At 35.6% G+C, this 24,414-nt stretch overlaps 5 protein-coding genes across 7 annotated transcripts in view; 2 read left to right on the top strand and 3 right to left on the bottom strand.

Annotated features, from left to right (window-relative positions):
* Positions 1-1,191: 1,191 nt before the first annotated feature.
* Positions 1,192-2,543, top strand: LOC127624360 (gap junction Cx32.2 protein-like). 2 transcript variants are annotated; one of them, XM_052099154.1, is made up of 2 exons: positions 1,192-1,271; positions 1,611-2,543. In XM_052099154.1, exon 2 carries the CDS (start codon positions 1,617-1,619, stop codon positions 2,346-2,348), a length of 732 nt encoding a protein of 243 aa, XP_051955114.1. In that variant the 5' UTR covers positions 1,192-1,271; positions 1,611-1,616; the 3' UTR covers positions 2,349-2,543. The 2 variants fall into 2 exon arrangements, with proteins under 2 accessions (XP_051955114.1, XP_051955115.1); XM_052099155.1 differs by having other exon boundaries at positions 1,194-1,271; positions 1,583-2,543.
* Positions 2,544-3,340: 797 nt separating this feature from the next.
* On the bottom strand, positions 3,341-8,606 carry LOC127623572 (gap junction Cx32.2 protein-like). The gene is made up of 2 exons (XM_052097959.1): positions 8,519-8,606; positions 3,341-6,263 (listed from the first exon to the last, which is right to left on the bottom strand). The coding sequence occupies exon 2, from the start codon at positions 6,227-6,229 to the stop codon at positions 5,558-5,560; it is 672 nt and encodes a 223-aa protein (XP_051953919.1). The 5' UTR covers positions 6,230-6,263; positions 8,519-8,606; the 3' UTR covers positions 3,341-5,557.
* A 3,715-nt stretch (positions 8,607-12,321) lies between these two features.
* Positions 12,322-14,838, bottom strand: LOC127624120 (gap junction Cx32.2 protein-like). Its single transcript, XM_052098789.1, has 2 exons — positions 14,681-14,838; positions 12,322-13,990 (listed from the first exon to the last, which is right to left on the bottom strand). Exon 2 carries the CDS (start codon positions 13,966-13,968, stop codon positions 13,150-13,152), a length of 819 nt encoding a protein of 272 aa, XP_051954749.1. The 5' UTR covers positions 13,969-13,990; positions 14,681-14,838; the 3' UTR covers positions 12,322-13,149.
* Positions 14,839-19,030: 4,192 nt separating this feature from the next.
* On the bottom strand, positions 19,031-23,523 carry LOC127624261 (inactive hydroxysteroid dehydrogenase-like protein 1). Its single transcript, XM_052099003.1, has 4 exons — positions 23,144-23,523; positions 21,384-21,829; positions 20,744-20,962; positions 19,031-20,630 (listed from the first exon to the last, which is right to left on the bottom strand). The coding sequence occupies exons 1-4, from the start codon at positions 23,364-23,366 to the stop codon at positions 20,559-20,561; spliced, it is 960 nt and encodes a 319-aa protein (XP_051954963.1). The 5' UTR covers positions 23,367-23,523; the 3' UTR covers positions 19,031-20,558.
* A 78-nt stretch (positions 23,524-23,601) lies between these two features.
* LOC127624396 (protein broad-minded) overlaps positions 23,602-24,414 on the top strand; it is a 69,541-nt gene continuing 68,728 nt past the window's right edge. The window contains exon 1 of one of the 2 annotated variants that reach the window (XM_052099210.1): positions 23,602-23,815. The gene's annotated coding sequence lies outside the window, so the exon portion shown is untranslated. The remainder of the gene's footprint in view (positions 23,816-24,414) is intronic. The other variant, XM_052099211.1, reaches the window with a different exon arrangement.

Here is a 24,414-nt window from a genome sequence, read left to right on the forward strand (position 1 = left end):
ACAAGGAATTTTTTATTATTTTTATTTTATTTTATTTTTTTAAAGTAAGTGCATTTAGTGTGGAATTGTTAAAGGGGTTACAACATGAGGAATACAGTTTCCTTGATATTTTGACATTTATGAGGTCAAAAACATGTTGTAAGTTTTAGAACTTAAAGCTTCCTCTCTAGTCCAAAAAGAGATTACTCATTTTATAATCGGCTATTGTGATGCAACAGTGTAAGGTCAATAGCATAGTCCCGCCTCCACAACGCATGTAATCGTCACGGCCAGTGTGTTGACAAAGAGAGAAAACGACTCGGATACTGCAGCACCCTCATGCCGTCCCAGATGTGTTTGACTTGGTGTAAAAATTTGAAAAGAGATGTAAGCGCAAAAATAGAAAACCGAGCAATTTTATCAGAAGACGACAGGGGACTATATTCCTGTCATCTTTCCATCTTTCCAAAAAAAAAAAAAAAAAAAAAATTGCTCCAATACGGCATATAGAGTTTTTCTGCAAAAATACATAAATAAATAAAAAATTATTTCCCCCGGCCTTGTCATTGTGCCTAATGGGAAATACCTGACTTTTTTATATTTAATTTAATATAAGCAATCATAATGTTGCCTGCGTTTCCAAAATTAGTTACTGCAGGAAAGGGTCCACTCAACTAATAATTCTAAAGTCATCAAAAACTATGAAATAACAGAAATAGAAACAAGGTCATTGACAACTAAATGTACTTTTTTATATTCATAAAATTAGACCTTGTTTTGCCTTAATTACCGCAATCTCAATCAACTTCATGAGATTAGAACAAAAAACTTTGACCTATAGCAAACGACATTTTTTGAATTTTTTCTTTTAAATTTGTTATTGTACGCTTTTCCGATTTTGAGAAATGTCTTTTGAAATGACTATTTCATCACATAACTCATGATCATATGCTGACAAACATTTTTGGTTTAGAATGTTCATATATTGCAAAACATCTTGAGTCAGAGCAAGACAAAGTAAAGATCTGGTATGACATTAATATTACTGTGTGTGTGTGCATATGTGATTTGTACAATTGGGTGTGAGTATGTGCTAAATGACCCGAGGTGAAATTATGTGGATTGTTATTTTGTGGGAGGTCACTGAATGAAAGCTTCACTTATAAGACAAAATAATAAAACTAGTTGAAGAACAGATCTCGATAAAGTGTTGTCCCTGATATCATCTTGTCATCTGAACACAACTGAAGAAAGAGTTTCAGTTTCACAAAACCTATCATTAAAGACATAAGGTAGGTTAGCATCCTGGATTTGAAATCTGATTTTTATTTTATAATCTGCAAACTCTAGTTCTGTTGATTAATTATAGAGGAATTTATATCCAGATTAGCTTTCATTGAAATGTGTTAACGTTGTACCATCTTATCTTATTGCATATTAGTAGAAAACCTTTAGATTTGCAATATTTATTTTTTTAGTTTTTTATTTTTGCAGCCATTAATCTCATCTTACTGTTTTCTGTGTTCTTTAAAGCACAAGTAAAATCATGCATTTCCTCAATAGAGCTTTAAACTGTTAATCGATCTCCCCTGTTGTACTGTAGTTTCCCCAACAAATCTTCTAATTTCCAGGTCAGTATGGGGGACTGGGGATTCCTCTCCAAGTTACTTGACAAAGTGCAATCTCACTCAACCAATATCGGAAAGGTGTGGCTGACAGTTCTGCTGATCTTCAGAATAATGGTTCTTGGCGCTGGACTTGATAAAGTCTGGGGAGATGAGCAGTCCAGCATGGTCTGCAACATCAAAACTCCTGGTTGCTTAAACGCCTGTTACGACACTGCCTTCCCAATTTCCCACATGCGTTTCTGGGTGCTTCAATTCATCTTTGTGGCCACACCAACTCTGCTCTACTTTGGCTATGTTTTGCACGTCATCCACAAGGAAAACAAACTGAGACGCCAGTTGCAAAACAAGGCTGAGATAAGTGGCGTCAAACTACCCAAGTACACTGATGATAATGGGAAGGTTTACTACAAAGGAAGCCTGCTTGGTTGTTATATGATGAGTCTAATATTGACTATTGTGTTTGAGGCAGGTTTTATTGTGGGCCAACATTATTTAATTGGCCTTTGGATGCCTAAAAAGATGGACTGTTATGTGGAACCTTGCCCTAAGGTTGGCCTACATTGTTTCACATCCCGTCCAACGGAAAAGACCATCTTTATCATCTTCATGCTTGCAATAGCGTGTGTGTCTTTAGCTTTGAATGTAGGAGAGATATTTTATCTGATGGGTCAAAGAGCCAAGCACAGAAAACACCCAACGTTTGAAATACAAAATAGAACCCCCACTGAGACATTTTGCTAAAATAAATTCAAAGTCTGTCTTTATAATTTCAATGTATATTTTTAGAGCATTATTTAGAAGCACTAATGTAACCACTTGTGTAATGATTCAGATTAACAGAGATATAAATGACAACAGGAATAAACAGACAGTTTGTGTAACTGCTGTAAGCGCTCTATCACACAGTGATGATCACATTAAATCATAATTCTGATTGCACTGATTTTCATAATATTTTGCGGAAGCAAAGTTTTTGCCAGAAATGTGATATATCCTCTGACACCAACAACTTTGCCTATTGTAGTTTTTTTTTATTTTGTCTTTAGAATAAAATGTCAACTACTGATTACATCTTCTGTAAGCATATTTATTACTGTTTGACTCATGCAAGGCAAATGCTGTAAATAATGTAAGTTACACTAACACAAAACATTATAGGCTACATCTGTGGAACTATAGTAAATGTAAGTGAAGCAATCATTATAACACCCCATTTTAGAATTCTTTACATTTACTCTACATCTATGCTTCTACTGCTTCTAGTAATAATTAATCACTACAAGACCATTTTTAATGTTTCTTAAATGTCAAATTTGGGTAGATTTGTGTGTACAAAAATAACTTTTGTATGGCATGATTATAGTCTGATGGTATCTGTAGTAGCATATTTTAGCATTATATAAATTGATGATAATATTCGTAAATGTAAATACTCATAAAACAAAAAACAAGACTGTTCTCGAAAGTGCAAGTTAAATGCTTACAATTGTTTAAATCTGAGCGTGGAGTAAATTGTCAAAAGTTCATGTGAAACAATGTTTGTTGCTTTTGGCTCTCATAACTTGCTACCTCATGGTGGCGCCTTAAGTTAGCGAACCATCATATTGGGCAAAATATTTTTCAGCACTGCTTTTGAGAAGTGGTACTAAGTACAAAAAAAGACAAGGCGCTTCAACTTAATACAACCAACAGCATTTATATTATTTATTCTTTTATAATATATTTAACAGCAGTAAACAATCCTAATGTTGTGCATAGCAAAAAAACAACAACAAACAATTAACATTTATAGATGACATTTTCTAAAGGTCTTTTTTAAACGTCATTCTTACAGTAACGAGTGTAAAACTTTATCAACATTTTGTTTTCACAGTTACAAGTGTGCTCTTTGTTTATGTGCTTCCACTATTTCTATTCATGTCCATTAATTGTAAGCTCCTAACAATTCTCAATATCAAATATCTGTCTTATCGTACTTTATTAGTCAAGCAATACTTTAAAGAAAAAACAACAGATGCGTTATCACAGTTTTAACAGATTATTTACACATTTTATCTCCAGTTCACATGAAAATGGTTTAAGTTTAAAAGTAGAATTTACAAGTACTAAAATTTGTATGATCTTTACAGTAGAGGCCTATACTACAAGTATCTTCACAAATCAACAATTCTCTCATATAATTCCATGATGAAGAAAATGATTTAGCCAGATGTGGAGCGCTGTTTATAACAGTGAGACTGTTATAAAATTGAACTATAAAGGATATAATTAAAATAATTATTCTACCTAACATCTTCTTTTGTGTTCTGGAGAAGAAATTAATACAGGTTTATAACAACATGAGGTAGAGTAAATGATGACAGAATATGTTGTAGGTTTTTACTTTATTAAAGGAAATGTTGTTTGAACTATGTACTGTTTTGACAGTAGATAAAGAGCATCTCATACATGTCATGTTATATAATAACTGAAAGTCATATGATAAGTCATTCTTAACATGGAGAGAGTAAAAGTGACATTTTGAAAAAATAAAAAATGTAATCCTTACATAATTACCTGAAATACACAATGGCACCATGCAGGTGTCTATTGGCATTCATTCGTGCAACTCACCGCAAAACACTGTCCAAAATTCATATAACTATATTCAAGCAAACAAAAACTGTGCAAATAATAAAAAATAAAAAATATTTTACTTTTTAAAATCTGATCCTAATATTAATGACTTCAGATTTATTGAGCTATAAACTATCTTTAACAGCACTAAAGGAATAACAAAAATTATGTCATTATTCACTAATTTATAAATAAAATTATCTACTTTTTATGGAGCTTTACGGCCTGGAGTCACTATTCACTTACTTTATATGGCAAATAGACATGTGAAAATGTTCTTGATGTTTTCCTTTTGTGTTCCATGAAAGAAAGAGAGTCATACAGGGTTGAAACAACATTAAGTTAAAGGAATATTCCGGGTTCAATGCAAGTTAAGCACAATCGACAGCATTTGGCATAATGTTGAGTACCACAAAACTCGTCCCTCCTTTTCTCTTAAAAAAAAAGAAAAAAAAGAATAAATCAAGTTTACAATGAGGCACTTACAATGAAAGTGGCTATTTGTTTGGGTGGGTTTAAAGGCACTCATTATTCTGTTAAGACTCATGTATTAATTGAGCTATAAAGTTGTTTAAATTTAAATTTTTACAATCGTTTTAGGGTTTTAAGGTTTGTTGACAATACATCGTCATGGTATCGAAGTTGTAAAATTGGTTGTTACTTTACACAGAAAAGGTTAATAAGTGATTTTATAGTGTGATTTTATCACACAAACATCATGTTTACATGCATATTGTTATACTTTAAAAAAATTATAGGTTATGGCACGGCGGAGGGCGGGGCCGGGATGTGATTATACACACCCCGTCCCTTATCAGTCTAATTAAGCCTCCGAGAGGGATACAGGCTGATGGCAGACTGTGGTCCGCCCGGGGAGAGAGAGATAGTTTACGGACATGTCCGTCATGTGTGTGTTTGTGTCTTTTTAAGTTTATCATTAAAACTATTATTTATATTGTCAAGCCGGTTCTCGACTCCTCCTTTCCATTGACTTCTTTACACAGGTCTATTAAGTAAAAGGTTATTTATCATTCAAAACTTGGCCCCCATTCACTTCCATTGTAAATGCCTCACTGTAACCCAGATTGTGCTTTTTTTTTTTTTTTTTAAGAAAAGGAGGGGCAAGTCAAAATAAATTTTTGTGGTAATAAATATTATGCCACAAATGCTGTTCATTGATCTTAACTTTTATTGAACCCATAATATTACATTAAGCAAATGACAGACAGAATTCAAATATTTGCATGGACAATAATTTTATACATGCCTCAATTTTTTTTAGAGCTTGCAGTGCCTGCAATGTACATTTTGGATCCATTTAAAGCTTGAGGGAATTAACTCTGTGTGCCTCGATGTCTCTTTGACCTGCGGCATATCAGGTATAACATCTCGATCACATTCAGCAGTAGAGAAACACACGCCACCACCAGCATGAAGATAATAAAGATGGTCTTCTCTGTAGGTCTAGACATGAAACACTCTACAGTATAAGGGCAAGGAGACTGAGAGCATTCAATCTTAGCGATCATTACAAAACCATAAATATAGTACTGGCCTACAATAAACGCAGCCTCAAGCAAGATCTTAAAAATCAGACTGGTCAGGTAACTTCCTAACAGTTTCCCCTTGATTATAATTTTGCCATGATCATCTGTGTATTTGGGATGATGGCTTTCGGCAAGCTTTTGCAGTTTCTTTTCCTTGTGAAGGACATGCAGAACGTGACCGAAGTACAGAAGAGTTGGTGTGGACACAAAGATGATCTGGAGAACCCAGAAGCGAATGTGGGAGATTGGAAAGGTGTGATCGTAGCACACATTCTTACAACCTGGTTGCTTTGTGTTGCAGACCATTTTTGATTGTTCATCACTCCACACCTTTTCTGCGCCGGCCCCTAGGACCATGATCCTGAAGACAAAGAGTACAGTGAGCCACACCTTCCCGATGACCGTGGAGTGAGACTGCACTTTGTCCAACAGCTTCGAGAGAAAGCCCCACTCTCCCATACTTGTGCCTCTTCTATGTTATCTTCCTAGAAAACTGAGGGGAAAAGACACAATTTTGATTGGTTACATTGAGAATTATTTTTTTTTTTTTTGTCAGGCAACCTTAAAAGTCAAACGGTAACACTTTACATTAGGGTTCTACTGTAAATGTTAGGTACAGTATGCATTAGGTGTAATGAACAAACAATGAACAATGCTTCTATAAAAGCATTTAACCTTGGTTAATGTTAAATTATTAATATAGTATCATTGTTGGCTCAATAACTACTGTAATGTTAACATATGCTGTGCATCTTTTAATGTCATAAATGTATAAGTGTATGGAGAAATTAACATTAACCAAGAATAATAACAGTAAAAGTGTTGATAGTTTTGATTTTAGTCAAGTTCTGGCAACATTGTACAATAAGGGTCTATTTGTTAACATGGGGTATCATGAAACACAATTGTTCATTGTTAGTTTGTGTGTATAATGCTTTAACTAATGTAAATAAATAGAATCTTATTGAAATTTTTTAAACTTTTTTAAACTTGTTTAAACTTTTAAGATAAGAAATTCATCAGTGAATGTTGGAATTAAAGGAATATTCCAGGTTCAATTCAAGCTCAATCGACAGTATTTGTGGCATAGTATTGATTACCAAAAGAAAATTATAATACACATATTATAATGTATTTTGACTCTTCCCTCCTTTTTGTTATGAAAAAAAAAATATATATATATATATTGAGGTTACAGTGAGGCATTTACAATGGAAGTGAATGGAGACAATAAAAGTGAATGAGTAACATTTTTGGAGATTTTATAAACACAAATGTGAAGCTTAGAATTTATAAAAGCACTTCAATTCTGCTATTAAAACTCATGTATTATTCGTATATATAAATCGTCACATTTACAGTCATTTTAGGGTTTTAGGGTTTGTTGACATTACATCGTAATGGCAATGAAGTTTTAAAATTGGCTATAACTTTATACAGAAATGGTTAGTGAGCAATTTTATAACACTAAAATTATGTTATCACACACACACTGTTTATGTCTTGTGGTAATACTTTTAAAACAGTGTGTATTTTAACGTAAAAAAAATGTGCCCCCATTCACTTCCATTGTAAGTGCCTCACTGGAACCCAGATTTTTGCTTTTGTTTTTTTTTAAAGAAAAGGTGGGATGAGTCAAAATACATTTTTGTGATAATCAATATTATGCCACAAATGTTGTTGTTTGAGCTTAACTTCTATTGAACCCTGAATATTCCTTTAAATAAAATGAACTATGAAGTGCTGAAAAGCTATTGATAATAGTTTATAACTTTTGTTGATATAACTTAATATAGTCAGGTTGATTCAGTCATATTAAAAAAGAGACTGGTAACAAAAGGTTGTATAGTAAACAGTGAATAAACTGTGTTAACATAATTCAGGTCAAAAATCTATCTAACCTGAATGTATTAGGTTACACCAACAAAACACATTTTAAGGGTTAGATCCAGTAAAAATAGCTATTTAAGGAATCAGGTTACAATTTTGCATGTACAATCACAAACTAACATAAAAATAAAATTTGGTAACACTTTACAATAAAGCTTGTCTTTGTTAACATTAGCTTTGAGGGTCAGATCAGGTAGCAATAGCTTCTTAATGTGACAACCGCATGTTTGCACTTTATACAGTGTGGTTTTTATTCTAAGTAATATTTTCTAAACTTGTCTATACAAAGATAAGGTAGGCCTAACCAGAATACCTCGAGGAACTGTAATAACAAAAGATTTCCAAAGGATAAGAAGGGTTTAAGGCAAAGCTGTACATTAAAATCTAAGATAAAGCGTACAAAAAACGGATTTGAGTTAAACATAAAATAATTCCCACAAGGACAGTAAGACATTTTGTCTTGTAATACATTATACCATTACTGATAAGTTCACATCTCAGCATATTGATTGGTAATCAATGTAAAGGCAGTAAAACCTTTTTTTCTCCAAGTTATAACAGGAGAAAGCTATAGAAAATAATTATCAATAAGCAGCTGTTTCACAATGCAACCCTTGAGCTACTCAACAGTGTTTCAACAACATAAATGTTTGACTTTTAAAATGAAAAATATAAAAATAAGTAAAAGGTCATCATTCAGCACACCATCAAAATCACTCCTCATACTTGTACAATTAAACATTGTTAAATTGTAATCAGTTTAGTTATACCTATTTGTTTGTTACAATTCTCCCCCTCACACTAAACCTAACAATGCACATTATCTTGTAAATAATCGAGAACAACTTTTTTTTTTACCTGGGGCAACTTCTCAATCTCAATCCGGTCCTGATTGACTGTGTTCCCAAGCAATTAAATGCCATGCATCAGGTTTACAGACTAAAATTCAGTTCAGTGAAATTTCACAATCTTTTTTTTTTTTTTTTTTTTTTGTGTGTGGTTGGCTGTCAAATTCCTCTTGACGTCTACAAATGATTAAAGTGGCGTGACCATATTTGGGATTAGAGGGTAAAACTGAGCCTGAAGTTAATTATTAATCACATTAGAGTTCTGACTAAGGTACATACATGGGAGACAAGATCTGTCTTTACACTCATATTCACACATACTCATATATAAATACATAAATGCATTTCAAAGTGCAATTAATTAGCATGGGTCGACACAGCGTATTGGTTTGCCATGGATCTGGATAATAACTGAACATGAATTTCTAAAAACAAGGAATGGACAGAATAAACTTTCCCTTGACATGCACAACAGCTTTTATAACATAATGAATCCTTCAGTTTTAGAGCTTTAGGGTTTCCACCAGAGCTGTACACTGTTAAAAATGTTATAAATAAATAAAAAATATAATTTTATTTTAAGACTGTAAAAATTATACAGTAAAAAAAAAATATTGGTTAACATGTAGTTACTGTAAAATATACGTAAAAATATATATATATATATAATAATATGTAATAATATATTAGTAAAAATTAAAATGTATAGATGTAAAATGTATGATTTTCCAATATAATTAATGGTTAAAATGTTATAATGTTTACAATAGAGTACATGTCATTTTTAAGGTAAATTATTGTTTAAATTACAGTAAAAAAACCCAGAATTCCCAGAATTCCCTGCATGTTCCTTCATATTTCATTATATTTTTGGGGTATAGTTATGTTTCTTCTTATTTCTAATATCAGCTATGTTTGGGGGTGGTCTGTGTTATATTTGATGTAGTTTAATTATGTTTGTTGCATAATTAAAATTTCACCTGTGTTACCCTGATGGTGTTTAGTGTTCCCCTTCTGTCACTCACTCGACGTTGTGTCGAATATAGTGACACAAGGGGTCTTTCTTGAGAGCCTCGCATACCTCTGAACTCTGAAAAAGGCCAATGAAAATTTGCAGAATTTGCATGTCCGGCCCCCTGACATACGGGTATAAAGGGAAGCGGGCGTGCGTCTGTCAGTCAGATTTTTTCTCCGCTCCTGAAGGTCATAAGCACTGCCTCGCGTGTCTGGGCTGCGATCACATGGAGGCAGCATTTATGAATGGTTTATGTTCTCATTGCGAGAACACAGCCATGGCAACGTTGCGAACGTTGTGTTCATGGCTTTCTCCCTTCTGAGGGAAAGCCACTGCATCGGAGAGCGTCACACGCTGCCCTCTAGGACCCGGAAGGCTCCTAAACACTCCTGAGACGGAAGACCCAAGGAGTTAGATGTTCGCTCCGAAGCTGGTACCAAGACCACTCCGTCCCCTGGAGAAAATCCTTGTTTTGCCACATTGTTAATAAAAGAGCTATTTCCTCACTTCCTGGGTCATCTAGCCGGCACCCCGGCAACAAAAACCAGTTCCCCGGACTCAGTTACTTCACCTCCGGACCCGAGACTGCCCATCCCCGGCGGGACGGCGCTGACGAGTTCCTAAGATGTCTTCACAGGTCCTCCTCCTCAGTCTCTAACTTGACCCCTGCCAGGTGCGCGGAGCAAGGTAAGTGCTCTTTTCTCAGCACCCAAGCAGAGATGTGATTTTTGCCTCCCGACGCATTATTACCTGCTCCCCCCCACTGCAAAGCCCCACCCGGTACATCAAAAAAGATCGTCCCCTTAGTACCCCTTGCACGGAGCTTGGACGCATGGCTTTCGCTGTCCAACCCGTCGCGCTGGTTGACCAGGACCATCTGACTCGGCTACGCAGTTCAATTCGCTAGGCTCCCACCTCGTTTCAGCGGTATTCGCTCCACTTCGATGCACGCAAAAAACGGCAGCTCCTTACGGGCAGAGATTACAACTCTGCTACTCAAGGACGCGATAGAGCCTGTCCCTGCAGCCGAGATGAAGAAGGGTCTCTACAGCACTTCCTTCATCGTATCCAAAAAAGGCGGTGGGTTGCAGGACAATTTTCGACTTGCGAGATCTCAGCCGTGCTTTACACAATCTCCCGTTCAAAATGCTCACACAGAAACAGATTTTAACCTGCGTTCGGCATCAGATTGGTTCGCAGCGGTAGACCTGAAAGACGCGTACTTCACGTCTCAATTCTGACTTGACATCGACCCTCCCTACGGCTCTGTACTAATGTACTAATAAAAAGTATATTTTTATAATTTATAATAACCTCATCTTCGTGTTTGAAAGCGTTTTGTAAATCTGATGCAGTTCTCTGTAGAGATGCAGATTCCGTGAGCGCGCAGTCAATTGCTGGAACTCGTGCTGTTGTAGTCCAGCATGCATTCGGTCGAACAAATAGTATTTCAAATAAGGCTGACATTTATATGGATTTATAATAGGTATCTCAAATAAATAATTGATTTAGAGCTTGGGGCCCTTTGGGTTTAGAGGTCCCTGGGCAAAGGGCCAATCAGCCCAGTGGTTAATCTGTCCCTGGTCATAGTGTATCAAAACCTGTCCAATTAAAAGTCAAATGCATTTTGTAATCACAAAAAAAAAGAATACTATCTGTTTGGGTTGCACACATCAAAGGACCCATCCCTTTTAAAAATAAATAAATAAATAAATAGCCAATAGGCTTTTAGATGCGTCACAGCCATGAAACATGATTTGAGCTAAGCACCCTCAACTGACCCTTCGCTTAGCACTGCCTTAAGAGTTTCTGACCAATGCTTAGCAACTGTTGCCCAGTCACCATTACTCTGACAAGGTTTGCCTTTTAACAAAGAGAGCCTATGGTAGTATTGTGCGTTTGAGCAGTTTTAAGTGGGATTTTATCGAAATTATCCCCAAAAATTTTAAACTGTTGCTGGGTCGCTTGAAATAGTTACATGATGTACCTAGAGAGGATACATTCAGTGTTTTTTCTTTCTTTAAATAAATGTTGAGAATAGCATACTATGGATTAAAGTGTGTCATTCCTCATTCCCAAATGAGCATGTGTAACATCAACAAGGACTACACCTACATTTGCTCTAAGGTAAATTAAAGCTAATATCTTCATTTTAATTTATTTACATACTGATTCAGGTCTTAGTAAAGGTGATAGTAAATAAAGAGTTCACAGCATCAAAGTGAGTGTGTTATGTGATGATATAAGCAGTTCTGTTCACTTCGCTAATGTCATCAGGAGTGTTATCACTTTTCTCTTTTCAAGTGACTGATGATCATTTGCCTTAATTCTGATTCACAGTCTTCATAGTTTTCAATCAAATTAATGTGTAATTGAACAATTTCTTTTACAAAAAATGTCAGATAAATATGCCTTTCCGTTTATGAGAACATTTAGCCAAAAAGCGAGACATTCACAGCAATCTCCCATTCATTCCTATGGGTGGAAATGCAGAGATTTACAGTGCGAGCGACTGTAACCAAAGGGGGCAGAGCTTAGTGAAGGGTCAATTGAAGAACCTTTTGGCAAAGCATATATCCATTTACACACACACATCAAACCTTGTAAATGTTCATAATCTAAATCCGTCTCCTAATTTGCAGTCGCAGCATTATGCTTTTATGTGTCCAAAGTGAAAGCTGACTCTAGACCAGTGGCTACAGACTTCTTCATACATTGATGCATTCATGCGCAGAGAAAACATAGCTATTCATTATTGTACATTCAAAACATTTATAAATAAAGGCAGTGTTATTCATTTGTAAAATTGCTTTTATTAAGTTTGATTACATTAAAAACTAGTTCATCGAAATTCTTTTTTCAAGTCTTTTCTCAATTCAATCTTCCTCAGAATTTCCCTTCCATAAAGAAAATGGATTCTTTATGCTTCTTCATTCCTTTGTTTCTTCAAGACCTAACAAAAGTTGTGTGGTACAACAGCCAAACAGTTGACTCTCCCTCGTTTCCTTCTAAAACGCAACAAGTCATTTCTTTCCTCATATACAGTACATAACATATTCTTTCTGCTTCAAATCATGCTTTGGGACTGTACTCAGTGGTTAGGTTTAGATATAGGGGGTTTAGGTAAAGGCATAACATTAAGAAGCATGTACACAATGTACAAAATATGAAATGCATTTATACCCGCTAAAAGTAAATTTTATAAATTTTTACGAGTACATTAGCTTATCGATGTCCTCAAATCTAACAGACATGGACTAAAAGCCACAACAGCCTCCAGTTTTGTCTTCATGTGGTCTTTAAAACCTGTTAGAATTCTAAAGTTTTGTCAAATTGGAGGCCACGTCCACACGAATACATTTTCTTTTTAAAAAATGCATTGTTTTGCTACGTTTATCCCTCTAGTACACACGAGAATAATGTTGTCCTCCTTGGAAAAATAAAACTTTCGAAAATGTTTTCCATAACCTCATACTTTGAAAAATTAATAAGGTTAGGAAACTGAAAATGGAGTTTTAAAATTAAACAGATTAGTGTGCACGTGGCCTGAATCTCTGGAATGCAGAAGTCAGCATCTAATGGTCAGCCAGCAATTGTTTTTCAGCTTTTGCCCCATCCAAACTTCCTCAGAGACTTTGGCCATTCTCCAACTGAATGTTCATCTTGTTTTGCATCAGAGCATCCTCAGCGCTCAACTTCGGCTGCCAAGAAGGAGAAAAGCTGGCAGGGTTTTTAGCTGAAGTAATATTATGAGTCCGTCGCTTGCTTGACCGACATCCCACCTTGGTGTATAACAGGTACAACACCTCTATAACATTCAATACAAGAGACACACAAGCTACCACCAGCATAAAGATAATAAAGATGGTCTTCTCTGTGGGACGAGACATGAAGCATTCTACGGTATAGGGGCAAGGGGATTGGGAACAAGTAAATTTAGCAATCATGATAAAGCCATATAAATAATACTGTCCAATAATGAAAGCAATCTCCAGGATGATTTTGAAGAACAGCTGGGTCAAATAGCTGCCAAGCAGGTTTCCCTTAATCTTGACATGGCCACTTTCATCTGTGTATTTAGGTGCCTTCAACATATGCCCATCACCAAGACTTTGTATCTTCTCCCTGAGTTTGTTTTCTTGTTGAATGATTGTCACCGCATGGCCAAGGTACACCAAAGTCGGTGTGGACACAAAGATAATCTGCAACACCCAGAAGCGGATGTGAGAGATTGGGAACTGCCAGTCATAGCACACATTCTCACAACCAGGTTGTAATGTGTTGCAGACCAAGCTAGATTGTTCGTCACTCCATACGTTCTCGGCCGCTGCTCCCAGCACCAAGATTCTGAAGATGAAGAGAACGCTCATCCATATTTTCCCAATGACGGTGGAGTGGGACTGCACCTTGTCTAGTAAAGCAGAGAGAAATCCCCAGTCTCCCATATTTGTTGATGCTCAGATGTTCCTACAAAATAGAAAGTCATGGAATCATAAGATAGAGAAGGAAAACAGGTAAAAGACAAAGTCATTTAATGTCAAACCTAATCAATAATGTTTTTCTTCTTTAATAACATATTCAGACCACCCCAGAACAATTAATAGAATTCATTATTAATAAGTCCTTCTGACAAGTTCTGATGTTATTGTGTCCAAAAATGTTGAAAAGAATACCATATTGAAAAGACATATATACAGATTCAACTATAAGAAACGTGATTAATAAATTATTAATAGCAATACATTAACATATGGTACAAATAATAAATAACTAAATGAATAGCAAATATCGATACAAAATATACAAAGGTTTGCATTGGATAGCAAGAAAAAAGTCAAAGTCTAAGATCTGAATCATGGAATAAGAAACTTCTCTGGATATTGGCAAATTTGTATGTGAACAATTTTTGGTTTAAAACAAACAATCTTTTAGTAACTATAAAGTTTTTAAGATACACTACTCAAGCTTTAGAGCTAAAGTACAATAAGAGAGCTTGTTAATTAACTTTAAGTAATTAAGCACTTAGCCTGATTTATTCTAAAATATTCTCCTCTCTCAGCACAGAGCATTAATATGTAGACTAACTTGAAAAATGTTTCATATAGTGAAAAGAAGAAAAGTGAAAAGAATATACAATGAAATATTGATTTAACTTACCTTTAGTGAAGTACACCTCTTCCTGATACAAACAGAGCCACATACCAAGTGGAAGCCAACGGAAATTGGACCTTGATTTTTTGGCTTTGCAGAGATTGCATAATTGCTGAAAGAGCACGAATGTCATGTTGTCTGAGGGTAAGCAGACGAAAATTACTGGATCTTGAACGCATGTAGAGGAGTGTCACATTAATGATTGAAAGCTATAAAAATAAAGTTTGTACAACACTCAGATTTCTGACCCATGCAATTAAAATAACTCTATCAGCTATAAGGCAATAATCAGCCATTTATAGAATAGTATAAGTACTTCCACTGATGTGATTATTTTTAAATGAATTAATATTTAATTCTTCTCAGTCCCAAATACAAAGGGACCATCTCATTGTAACATACAGCTGATTGACTAAATTCAATCAAATTGTTTGGTGATTTTCAACCAACATTTTTGTCAAAAGAGGTTCCAAAAATAAATTAGAGGTGAGCTTGTTCATCTAAATGGTAAACGGTCTGCACTTATATAGCGCTTTTTTCTAACCTCAGAGGTTACCAAAGCGCTTTACACTGTGTCCCAATCACCCATTCACACACACATTCATACACCAATGGCGGCAGAGCTGCCATGCAAGGCGCTAACCTACCATTGGGAGCAACTTGGGGTTCAGTGTCTTGCCCAAGGACACTTCGGCATGTGGAGTCGTGTGGGCCGGGATTCGAACCACCAACCCTGCGATTAGCAGCCGACCCGCTCTACCACCTGAGCCACAGCCGCCCCATCTAGACCTGCCAATCCTATCTCAAGTATACATAAGCGACTGCTTCCCAATTCTTCCAGGCATCCCTCCACCTCCTCATCTCCACATTTTTATTTCATAACTTGTATACCAATTATTCTTTTTAAATTGTCTTTCTATTTCTTTCTTTTATCAGATAGTTGTGGATGGGTGGTGTAATCTCCAATCTCAAGCCCAGTACTGTGCAGCACACCAAATCCGCTTACCTTTATGCGCTCCAGGACTATATGAACCAGCAATCAATAAATCATCAATAAATAATTAATTTGTTAAACAGAGATCAGAGCACAGTGTCCTTTTTGATTTTGATTGAACTTCTACAGTACAAAACCATAAAACAATAATGATATAGGTGTAACAACTGCCAATAAAACAGTTTTCAAGTCAGAAGTTTGACATTTATCGAACCTTGCTATGCAAAAGTATGATTTCAGACTGAAATAAAAAATTTAAACAGGTAATTTTCAGCAAACATTTTTAGCAATACATTATTAATATTGTAGTGTACATTATTAACAGAGTAAAGTGTAAGTTTTGAAAACTTCAATGGAAATTCTATAGTGAGAGGACGGTTTCAATAAAAATGTGAATTTAATCCACTTGATGAATTTGACAAAAACACAGTTTAAGTTTGATGTGAAATTTGTTTCAACTAAACATACAGTTTGTTTTCAGACTAAAAAAACAATGTACTATTGATTTGTTAAACAGATGGTCAAAGCATAGTGCACTTTGAGTGAAACTTTACTGAAAATGATCAATGACAAAAAAGCAAGCATGGGGTTGTCAGATGTTGGAATGGACCATTCTGACCAGGCATGAGCCACTTGGTTCAATGGCTGTTTGTTCAAGTTGACCATGTGAATGCCTGTGTGTACAGAAACTTGTTGATCAGATATGGACCTCATGCATATCAGCACTCTGGTCCTCTGACACCACATTCTTGTTGGCCTCATTGCCAAGTTCCCTCTTCTGAAGCTCCAGCTTGCGATTCATCCAGTTCTGGATTACCTGATCTTTATTTTTGACATCCTTCCTGTTGACATCCGGGGTCACAGGAGTGACGGTATAGTCCTGTTTGTGGTTGAGACACTCGTTGACCTTTTTGACAAACAGGTTTAAGATCTCAATGACATTCAAGCATAAAGAGGTGCAGGCCACCACCAACATCAACCAAATGAAGATGATTTTAAGTAGATCTTGACAAGAAGCAATCCACCTTGTGAGGACATGGAAATTGGGCACAATCTTATGAAGCCCGAAGAGTAAAGCCGTACATAGCCTATAGTTGTGATGAAGAGGGCATGGACCGTGCACAGCTAGCGCTGAATTAGCGGGAGAGCAAGATAAGCGCCAGTGTGAGAGCGAGAGAGATGCACGCGGCCGTGCTGCACTTGTGTGTGTTTGTTTATGTTTGTTTTATGTTGAGTTTTACATTAAAAGCTACATTGACTGTTCAGCCGGTTCCCGCCTCCTCCTTGCCCATCCTTATACTGCTACAGTGGAGCCAAAACCCGGGAGGGAGGAGGGATGCACTGTTGCGGTGTCCTCGACACTGCCGTCCGCCCAAAGGAGCAGCCGTGGTCGTCTGCCTGGGGACAGAGGGGTCGCTGCCGGCCACCGAGAGCCGGAGCCATCCGCCTAGAAGGAGAGGGGCTGTTCGGTCTGCCAGGGGCCAGAGGGCACACTGCTCTCTGTGTGTTCCCACTCGCAGTTTTGCAGTTAAAATACAATTTCAAAATAAACAACAGTCATATATTTCTACGAATGGATAAATACACAAGTTCTCTGCTTTATATTAGCACATGTACTTAAAAATATACATCAAAATATATAATTAAATAATGGAATTGGAAATATATTCATATATGCTCATTTCTGGATGAAGTTATAAGAAGTATTGCTGGCAGATTAATTAATGTATTAGATGCTTGTATGGCTCGTAATCATATAATAAAACACTAGATTTGTTTAGAGTTAACACTGAATTGGTACATAATATCTGTATGATGGTTAAATTAGGGTTGGGTTACATCAGAATTAGTGTTAGATGTCTGTGCAAAGTTTACGGTTAAGTTTAGGATGAGCATATGCATTTAAGGACTTCTCATAGAATGTATTCTTATTGTATCTTTTTTAAGACTAAAAATATTAAGCAAGCAGTTCAGTCATTCCACCTTTCATCCAATTATACAATCTAAAATGTATCCTCCTTTAAAATTATTTGTTATATATGATAAAATGGCTCTTAACTTTCCAACTATGAGAAGGAGGGAAAGTTACATTGGCTGAGTAGGTTTTCTCTATTCTTTTCTCTATCAAACCGGCAGCTGGGGAACCAAAACAAAGATGAGAAAGTCCACACTATTAGTGTACAGACTCCAACCACTTGTAAGCAGTGAAAACTAGAATTGGACTACACAGCCAAAAATAGGTTTAATTGGGTTTTAATTGTGTCTCATTTTAGACTGTACATGCCATTATCTTCTCTGTTACAAAGGCCTGTCCATTGCCCAGCTTTATAATCCTAAATAATTAATAAACCAACTATTTAAATGGATAGTTCAAGAAAACGGGACATTCTGTCTTCCTTTTTTCACCTGCAGTTTGTTACAAACCCATATGCATTTCTTTCTTCTTTTTTCTTCTGAAAAAGGATGTATTGTTCCGCTTGTCTACATCTCGAATCTTGAGTGCGTGCATTTGTTTTCTCCACTGTGTTTTACATGGATTATTGCATCAGTCTCAAACATCTGCTGATTAGGAACCACATCGATCTCAAACCCTCACCACTCAAGAACAACCACAACAACAAACAATTGCTGTATGTCATGGCATCCGCTTGTGTTATTTCTTCCTAGTGCAAAAGTGCAGTTATCGTTTTATACTTCCGATATGTGTTATTATGAGTGAGATTACGTGAGGAGATGTTATGTGTTCTTACCAAGTTTAGATGCCACATTTGATGCCACATTTCACACATTCTTATCCTAGCATTCAGAGATAGCACAGGCGGTCAACATGAATAGTTTCTACAGCAGAGCAAATAAATAAATATACACCAAGTTTTTGGACTGAACTAATAATAATAAATTGGTAACAATTTACAGTAGGTTTCCATTTGTTAACATTAGTTAATGCATTAGGTATTGTGAACAAAGATTAATAAGAAGATCAATATTATTTTACAGCATTTATCAATGTTTGTTAATGTCAGATAATAAAACTGCAATTGTTTATTGTAGCTCAAGTTAGTTAATAGCGCATTAACTAATGTTAACAAATAAAACATTTGATTTAAAAAAATGTATTAGTAAATGTTGAAACAAAGATTAATAAATGCTTTAAAAGGGTTATTCCCTTTTAATTCATGTAAACTTCTGTTGTTAAATAATTTTAACAAAATGGAACCTTATTGTAAACAGTTACTAAAATATATATAATGAAAATAGAAAACCTATCTCAAAATCTTTTGCTAAACAGCAAGAACTGAACACTGACATAATGATAAAATAAAACCAAGTTTCCTCAAAAAGTGGTATTTTAGTAGGCTTTTTATTGATGTTTCAATTGCTAAATGAGCAACAATGCAATAACAAACCACTGGCTAATCAATGCAACAATCAAGAACATACATCACTGCGGAGTAAAACAACTAAAAAAATAAATTAAAAAAACTATTACAAAATCAGAGTTACATTTACTTATACATAAAACTTTACAATAAGTTTGCATTTGATAACATTAATGCACTGGGTATCATGATTTTTTATTTATTTTTTTACATAAAAAAAATCTCACTTTCAACTGCTTAACATGTGTAAATATTTGCATGAACATAACAAGATTTAACAACCAAGACATAAACTGAACAATTTCACAGATATGTGACTAACAGAAATGGAATAATGCGTCTCTGAACAAAGGGGGGGGACTGTGTGTTCCTGGTTTAACTCGGGCAGTTGTTGTTGCCATCCTGTACCTGTTCTGCAGGTGTGATATTCAGATGTACTAATCCTGTGCAGGTGTTGTTACACGTGGTCTTCCACTGCGGTCAGCTGTCCATCCTGTCTCCCTGTAGCGCTGTCTTAGGCGTCTCACAGTAAGAACATTGCAATTTATTGCCCTGGCCACATCTGCAGTCCTCATGCCTCCATGCAACATGCCTAAGGCACATTCACACAGATGAGCAGGGACCCTGGGCATCTTTCTTTTGGTGTTTTACAGAGTCAGTAGAAAGGTCTCTTTAGTGTCCTAAGTTTTGATAACTGTGACCTTAATTGCCTATCGTCTGTAAGCTGTTAGTGTTTTAACGACCGTTCCACAGGTGCATGTTCATTAATTGTTTACGGTTCATTGAACAAGCATGGAATCATTGTTTAAACCCTTTACAATAAAGATCTGTTAAGTTATTTGGATTTTTACAAAATTATCTTTAAAATACAGTGTGCTGAAAAATTTACATTTATTTATTAATCTAGGTTAATGTTCAATTACACTTTGTTCATTAAAATTCACATTAGTTCATAATGCATTATTGTGAACATATACAACTTTTATTGTGGAAAATGTATTACTATGTTGAAGATCAGTGCTGTAAATGTTAATTGAAGTTAAATAGTGTAGTTAAATTAATGTTAACAAACACAACCTTAATATCAACTGTTACCATTTATTTCATTTTTTTTCAAATGTATGATCTTTGCAAATATATAAGGAGTACATTAAAGTTTAAAAAAACAAGTGCATAAACATTACAAAATTGTCATATATTAATAAATACTAAAAGTCTAATATAGCTTCAAAATCATGATCCAATCATTATCATTCAAGCCAATTAGAAAACAAACAAATGTATTGTGCAAACAGATTTATTGAAATTCTGAGGTCTTAAACACAGAACGCAGTATGATTGGGGTAAAGAGACAGGGTAAGTGGTTTATTTTCATTTTTAAGTCTCAACACACTTTTATCACTCATGTACTATGATGGTCAAAAGATGAAGTTTGGTGAAACTAAATCTGAACTCAGCACATCAATTTCTAGAACCAGCAAGTCTTTCACACTGAGAGCAAGCGATCCTCTCAGATGGCTTGTGCGAACAAACGAGATCCCAGCATCCATACACACTCTGGTATGCACTGTACCAGTCGAAACTTAAAAAAAAAAAAAAAAAAAAAACATGAAACAGTGAAGCACTGAAAATTCTGCTCTCTTGAAGAGATCTGCTTTTCACTCAGAATAAATTCACTGAAATTCGTTTTTGTACCTGTATGGTGTGAGGCCAGTATCCTGTGGTTCTGTGAGAGACGCCCAGGGTTGAAAGAGCATGGCTTGCATACACTTGAGGACCTGGCACCAGCCAGCCAGCAGCACTGGAGCCCTCAGGTCTTTGAGCTGCAACTCTAAAAGGCAGCAAACTCTGCACAAAGATTCCTCGATGGCCATATTCATAATGCAGAGCACGACTGAAATGATCAAGAAAGGCCTATGGGGGATAGCATCTGCATTATATTTTCATGTATTAAAATGTTTTAATAAAATGGAATACCAATTACTGTTATATTAATGCATATAAATAAAACTGATTAAAAAACATTTCCCTTATATTTACGTAGTGGAAAACAGTGTAGAAAACATTTTGTGATTATTATTAACCAGATTGTACTGTATTTTAATTATCCACATGGTTGAAATTATGGATGTGGATAAATGAAAAACAACAACAAAAACACCATTTAAGTAATTTCAGAGCAACAAAATGAATATCAAGATATATATTACATTTCGTAAAATATCTTATGTAAAATACAGTATGTATGTATGTATGTATGTGTATGTATGTATATATATATATATATATATATATATATATAGAAAATTGCATTGTGGGTAATGTAATAACTGACCGTAGATGCAGAGAGGGCAGCCTTTCTAGGAGTCGGACGTGAACATCCCCCCATGGAAATGTTGACCACTGCTCCTTTGCCCTTCTCTACCATGGTGGGTAGTGCCAGGTGGGACACAAGTGTAGCTGCTACTATATTTCTATTCATAATGTCCCAAACTCCAGCTTCAGACAGGTCGATAAAGTCTTGAGAGTGGTCTAGAGACCCTTCCAGGCTGTTAATGATGAATCCAATGTCTTTACCACAGATGGCATCTTTGATGGGTTTGCAGGCAGAGGGCCCCTGACTGAAATCAGCCTCAATCAGAATGGCCTCTACTCCATAAGTTTCTGTGATAGCCTTGGCAGTTTCAGCCACACTACTGATGTCATTGCTGATCAGAATCACACTGATGCCATTTTTGGCCAGTTCTTCTGCATATGCTTTAGATATTGCCTCCGAAGCACCTATAGAAAAAAGGAGGAAAATATGATATATATGTACATATATTGTCTTAAGTAAATTAGCTTCATCTTGTTTTTAATGAACAGTAATTTATGTTTTTTAAGTGATTTATGAACACATTTGACATATATACACTGGCAGCCAAAAGTTTGGAATAATGTACAGATTTTGCAGGAATTGGTACTTTCACAATGTATATTCAGGACATTAATAACATGAAAAATTACTATTAAAATTAAAAAAAAAAAACAAACTACATCAAAGAGTTCTCATCAAAAACATCATCCACATGCAACAATGACAGCTTTGCAGATCTTTGGTATTCTAGCAGTCAGTTTGTCCAGATACTCAGGTGACATTTCCTGTAGCACTTGCCATAGATGTGGCTGTCTTGTCGGGCACTTCTCATGCACCTTACAGTCTAGCTGAACCCACAAAAGCTCAATGGGGTTAAGATCCTTAACACTCTTTTCCAAATATCTGCTGTGCAACGACTGTGTTTCTTTGCCTACTCTAAATTTCTTTTTATTTTCAGTTTCAAAAGTGGCTTTTTCTTTGCAATTCTTCCCATAAGGCCTGCACCACTGAGTCTTCTCTTTACTGTTGTACATGAAACTGGTGTTGAGCGGGTATAATTCAATGAAGCTTTCAGCTGAGGACATGTGAGGTGTCTAGTTCTCAAACTAGAGACTCTGATGTACTTGTCCTCATGTTTAGATGAACATTTTGGCCTTCCACATCTCTTTCTGTCCTTGTTAGAGCCAGTTGTCCTTTGTCTTTGAAGACTGCAGTGAACACCTTTGTATGAAATGGCATTTCTAGAATTAAATTCCTCAAAACAATGACCTTAAGACATACCAGTCTATTGCATTTTGTGGCTAATCAAAAACAAACAAAAAGACAATGTTAAGCTTCAGTTAACAAACTAAATAGCTTTCAGCAGCATTTTATATAATAGCAAGTGATTTTCTAGTACTAAATTAGCAATTTAGCATGATTACTCAAGGATAAGGTGTTGGGAGTGCTGGCTGCTGGGGCCTGTCTAGATTTGATAAATAAAAAATCCTTTTTTGAAATAGTGATGGTGCTGTTTTTTTTTTACATCAGTAATATCCTGACTATACTTTGTGATGAGCTGAATGCTCATCAAAGCTAAAGCAACAATTTCCTTCCAAAACAGCAAAATCTGTACATTATTCCAAACTTTTGGCCGCAAGTGTATATATCACCATAACATTCAATAGTATTAAATGAGCTAAACAGGTGATTATCAATTATTAATTATTTAATCAATAATTAATTAATTTTAAACCTACCACAAATGACAGCCCATTGTCCATATTGTTGACTCAGAACCCTATGGCCGACAAGTCGTGGAATAAAGTGAAGCCTTATCAGGCTATAACAGTCCCTCATAAATACTACAGCCTTGCTGACAGTGTAGCATGCACCCACCAGTGCCAGTGTTTCTACATAACAATTGCACGATCTGGCAATTTCTCTGTACAAAAGATGGAAACTGTCAACAGCCGCCATCATACGCGATAATTTGTACAATTATTTACCTTAAATTGGGGTGGGGGGAATACAATTTTCCTTTCAAATGATTAGTTTGCACGCAATTAGATCAGCTACGTTTTCTCCAATTTCAGTAATATTTCACCAGGTCTTTCCTCGCCTATCCTGCTGTAACATGTGAATCACAGAACCCGGAAAACAAACAATCACGTGATGCTACATTCTGACGTCACGTGACTAAACCAGGTGACTTCGGTCTGCGTCCCATACACAAACATCACATTTTCGTCCTCTTTCTTTGGTTCTTATCTTATTATTTAACACTCTTCGCTACCGGAAACTTTTCTAGACACGGAACGTATTCATAGTGTTGTGTCACGAAGCTTATTTACGCAGAAGACAGATGTTTTTAAAGTGGTATGCGCAACGTTTCATCTCAGCTGGGCTTGTTTCCATAGAAACGGGTGATGGTAACGGATGCTAAACTGATTTATTTATAACTATGTGCTTTACTAATAAAAAAATAATAATGTTATGGAGGCAATGCAATTCATCTGCTTGGATATTTCCTGTTAGGTGTGAAAATATGTCAGGCAATGTTTAAAATGATCTGCATGTGTATGCTAAATGTAGCCATGCTAATGAGAAACGGTCGTGAGGTATCTTTCTAGCTTATTATAATAACTTGAATTCTGAATATCTGCATTTCAAGTTGATGTATAAGATTTAATGACAGATAGCTTGCCTCCGATCCATTACTAAGTTGGATGGATATAGAACTACATATCCAGTACATCCACACGTAAACAAGAATTATTGTATCTATAACTATTATAATAATACTATTTGTATTAGATATGTCTCTTTATACTGGGTATGTATAGTGAATTATTTGCCTCCATATATCTAGCTGACAGGAAATACATGTCCTGTGGTGTGACAAGCTATACTAATCTAGTAAAGGCAAAAGGGTGATTTAAATGATAAAATAAATATTGAACTGTTAAAGGATAGAATATATGCACTTACCCTTAAACATTAATATCAATATTGAACTTAATTTAACCTT

This window comes from Xyrauchen texanus, chromosome 30 (genome assembly GCF_025860055.1).
Source record: "Xyrauchen texanus isolate HMW12.3.18 chromosome 30, RBS_HiC_50CHRs, whole genome shotgun sequence".
In the NCBI taxonomy this organism is placed as follows: domain Eukaryota; kingdom Metazoa; phylum Chordata; class Actinopteri; order Cypriniformes; family Catostomidae; genus Xyrauchen; species Xyrauchen texanus.

Bases quoted from the DNA above. Each gene is read 5' to 3' on its own strand.
- LOC127624360 (XM_052099154.1), top strand. From the start codon at position 1,617: ATGGGGGACTGGGGATTCCTCTCCAAGTTACTTGACAAAGTGCAATCT.
- LOC127623572 (XM_052097959.1), bottom strand. From the start codon at position 6,229: ATGGGAGAGTGGGGCTTTCTCTCGAAGCTGTTGGACAAAGTGCAGTCT.
- LOC127624120 (XM_052098789.1), bottom strand. From the start codon at position 13,968: ATGGGAGACTGGGGATTTCTCTCTGCTTTACTAGACAAGGTGCAGTCC.
- LOC127624261 (XM_052099003.1), bottom strand. From the start codon at position 23,366: ATGATGGCGGCTGTTGACAGTTTCCATCTTTTGTACAGAGAAATTGCC. The intron at 21,830-23,143 runs GTAGGTTTAAAA...TTTTTTCTATAG, and splicing joins ACAATGGGCTGTCATTTGTG to GTGCTTCGGAGGCAATATCT. The intron at 20,963-21,383 runs GTCAGTTATTAC...TATCCCCCATAG, and splicing joins CTGCCCTCTCTGCATCTACG to GCCTTTCTTGATCATTTCAG.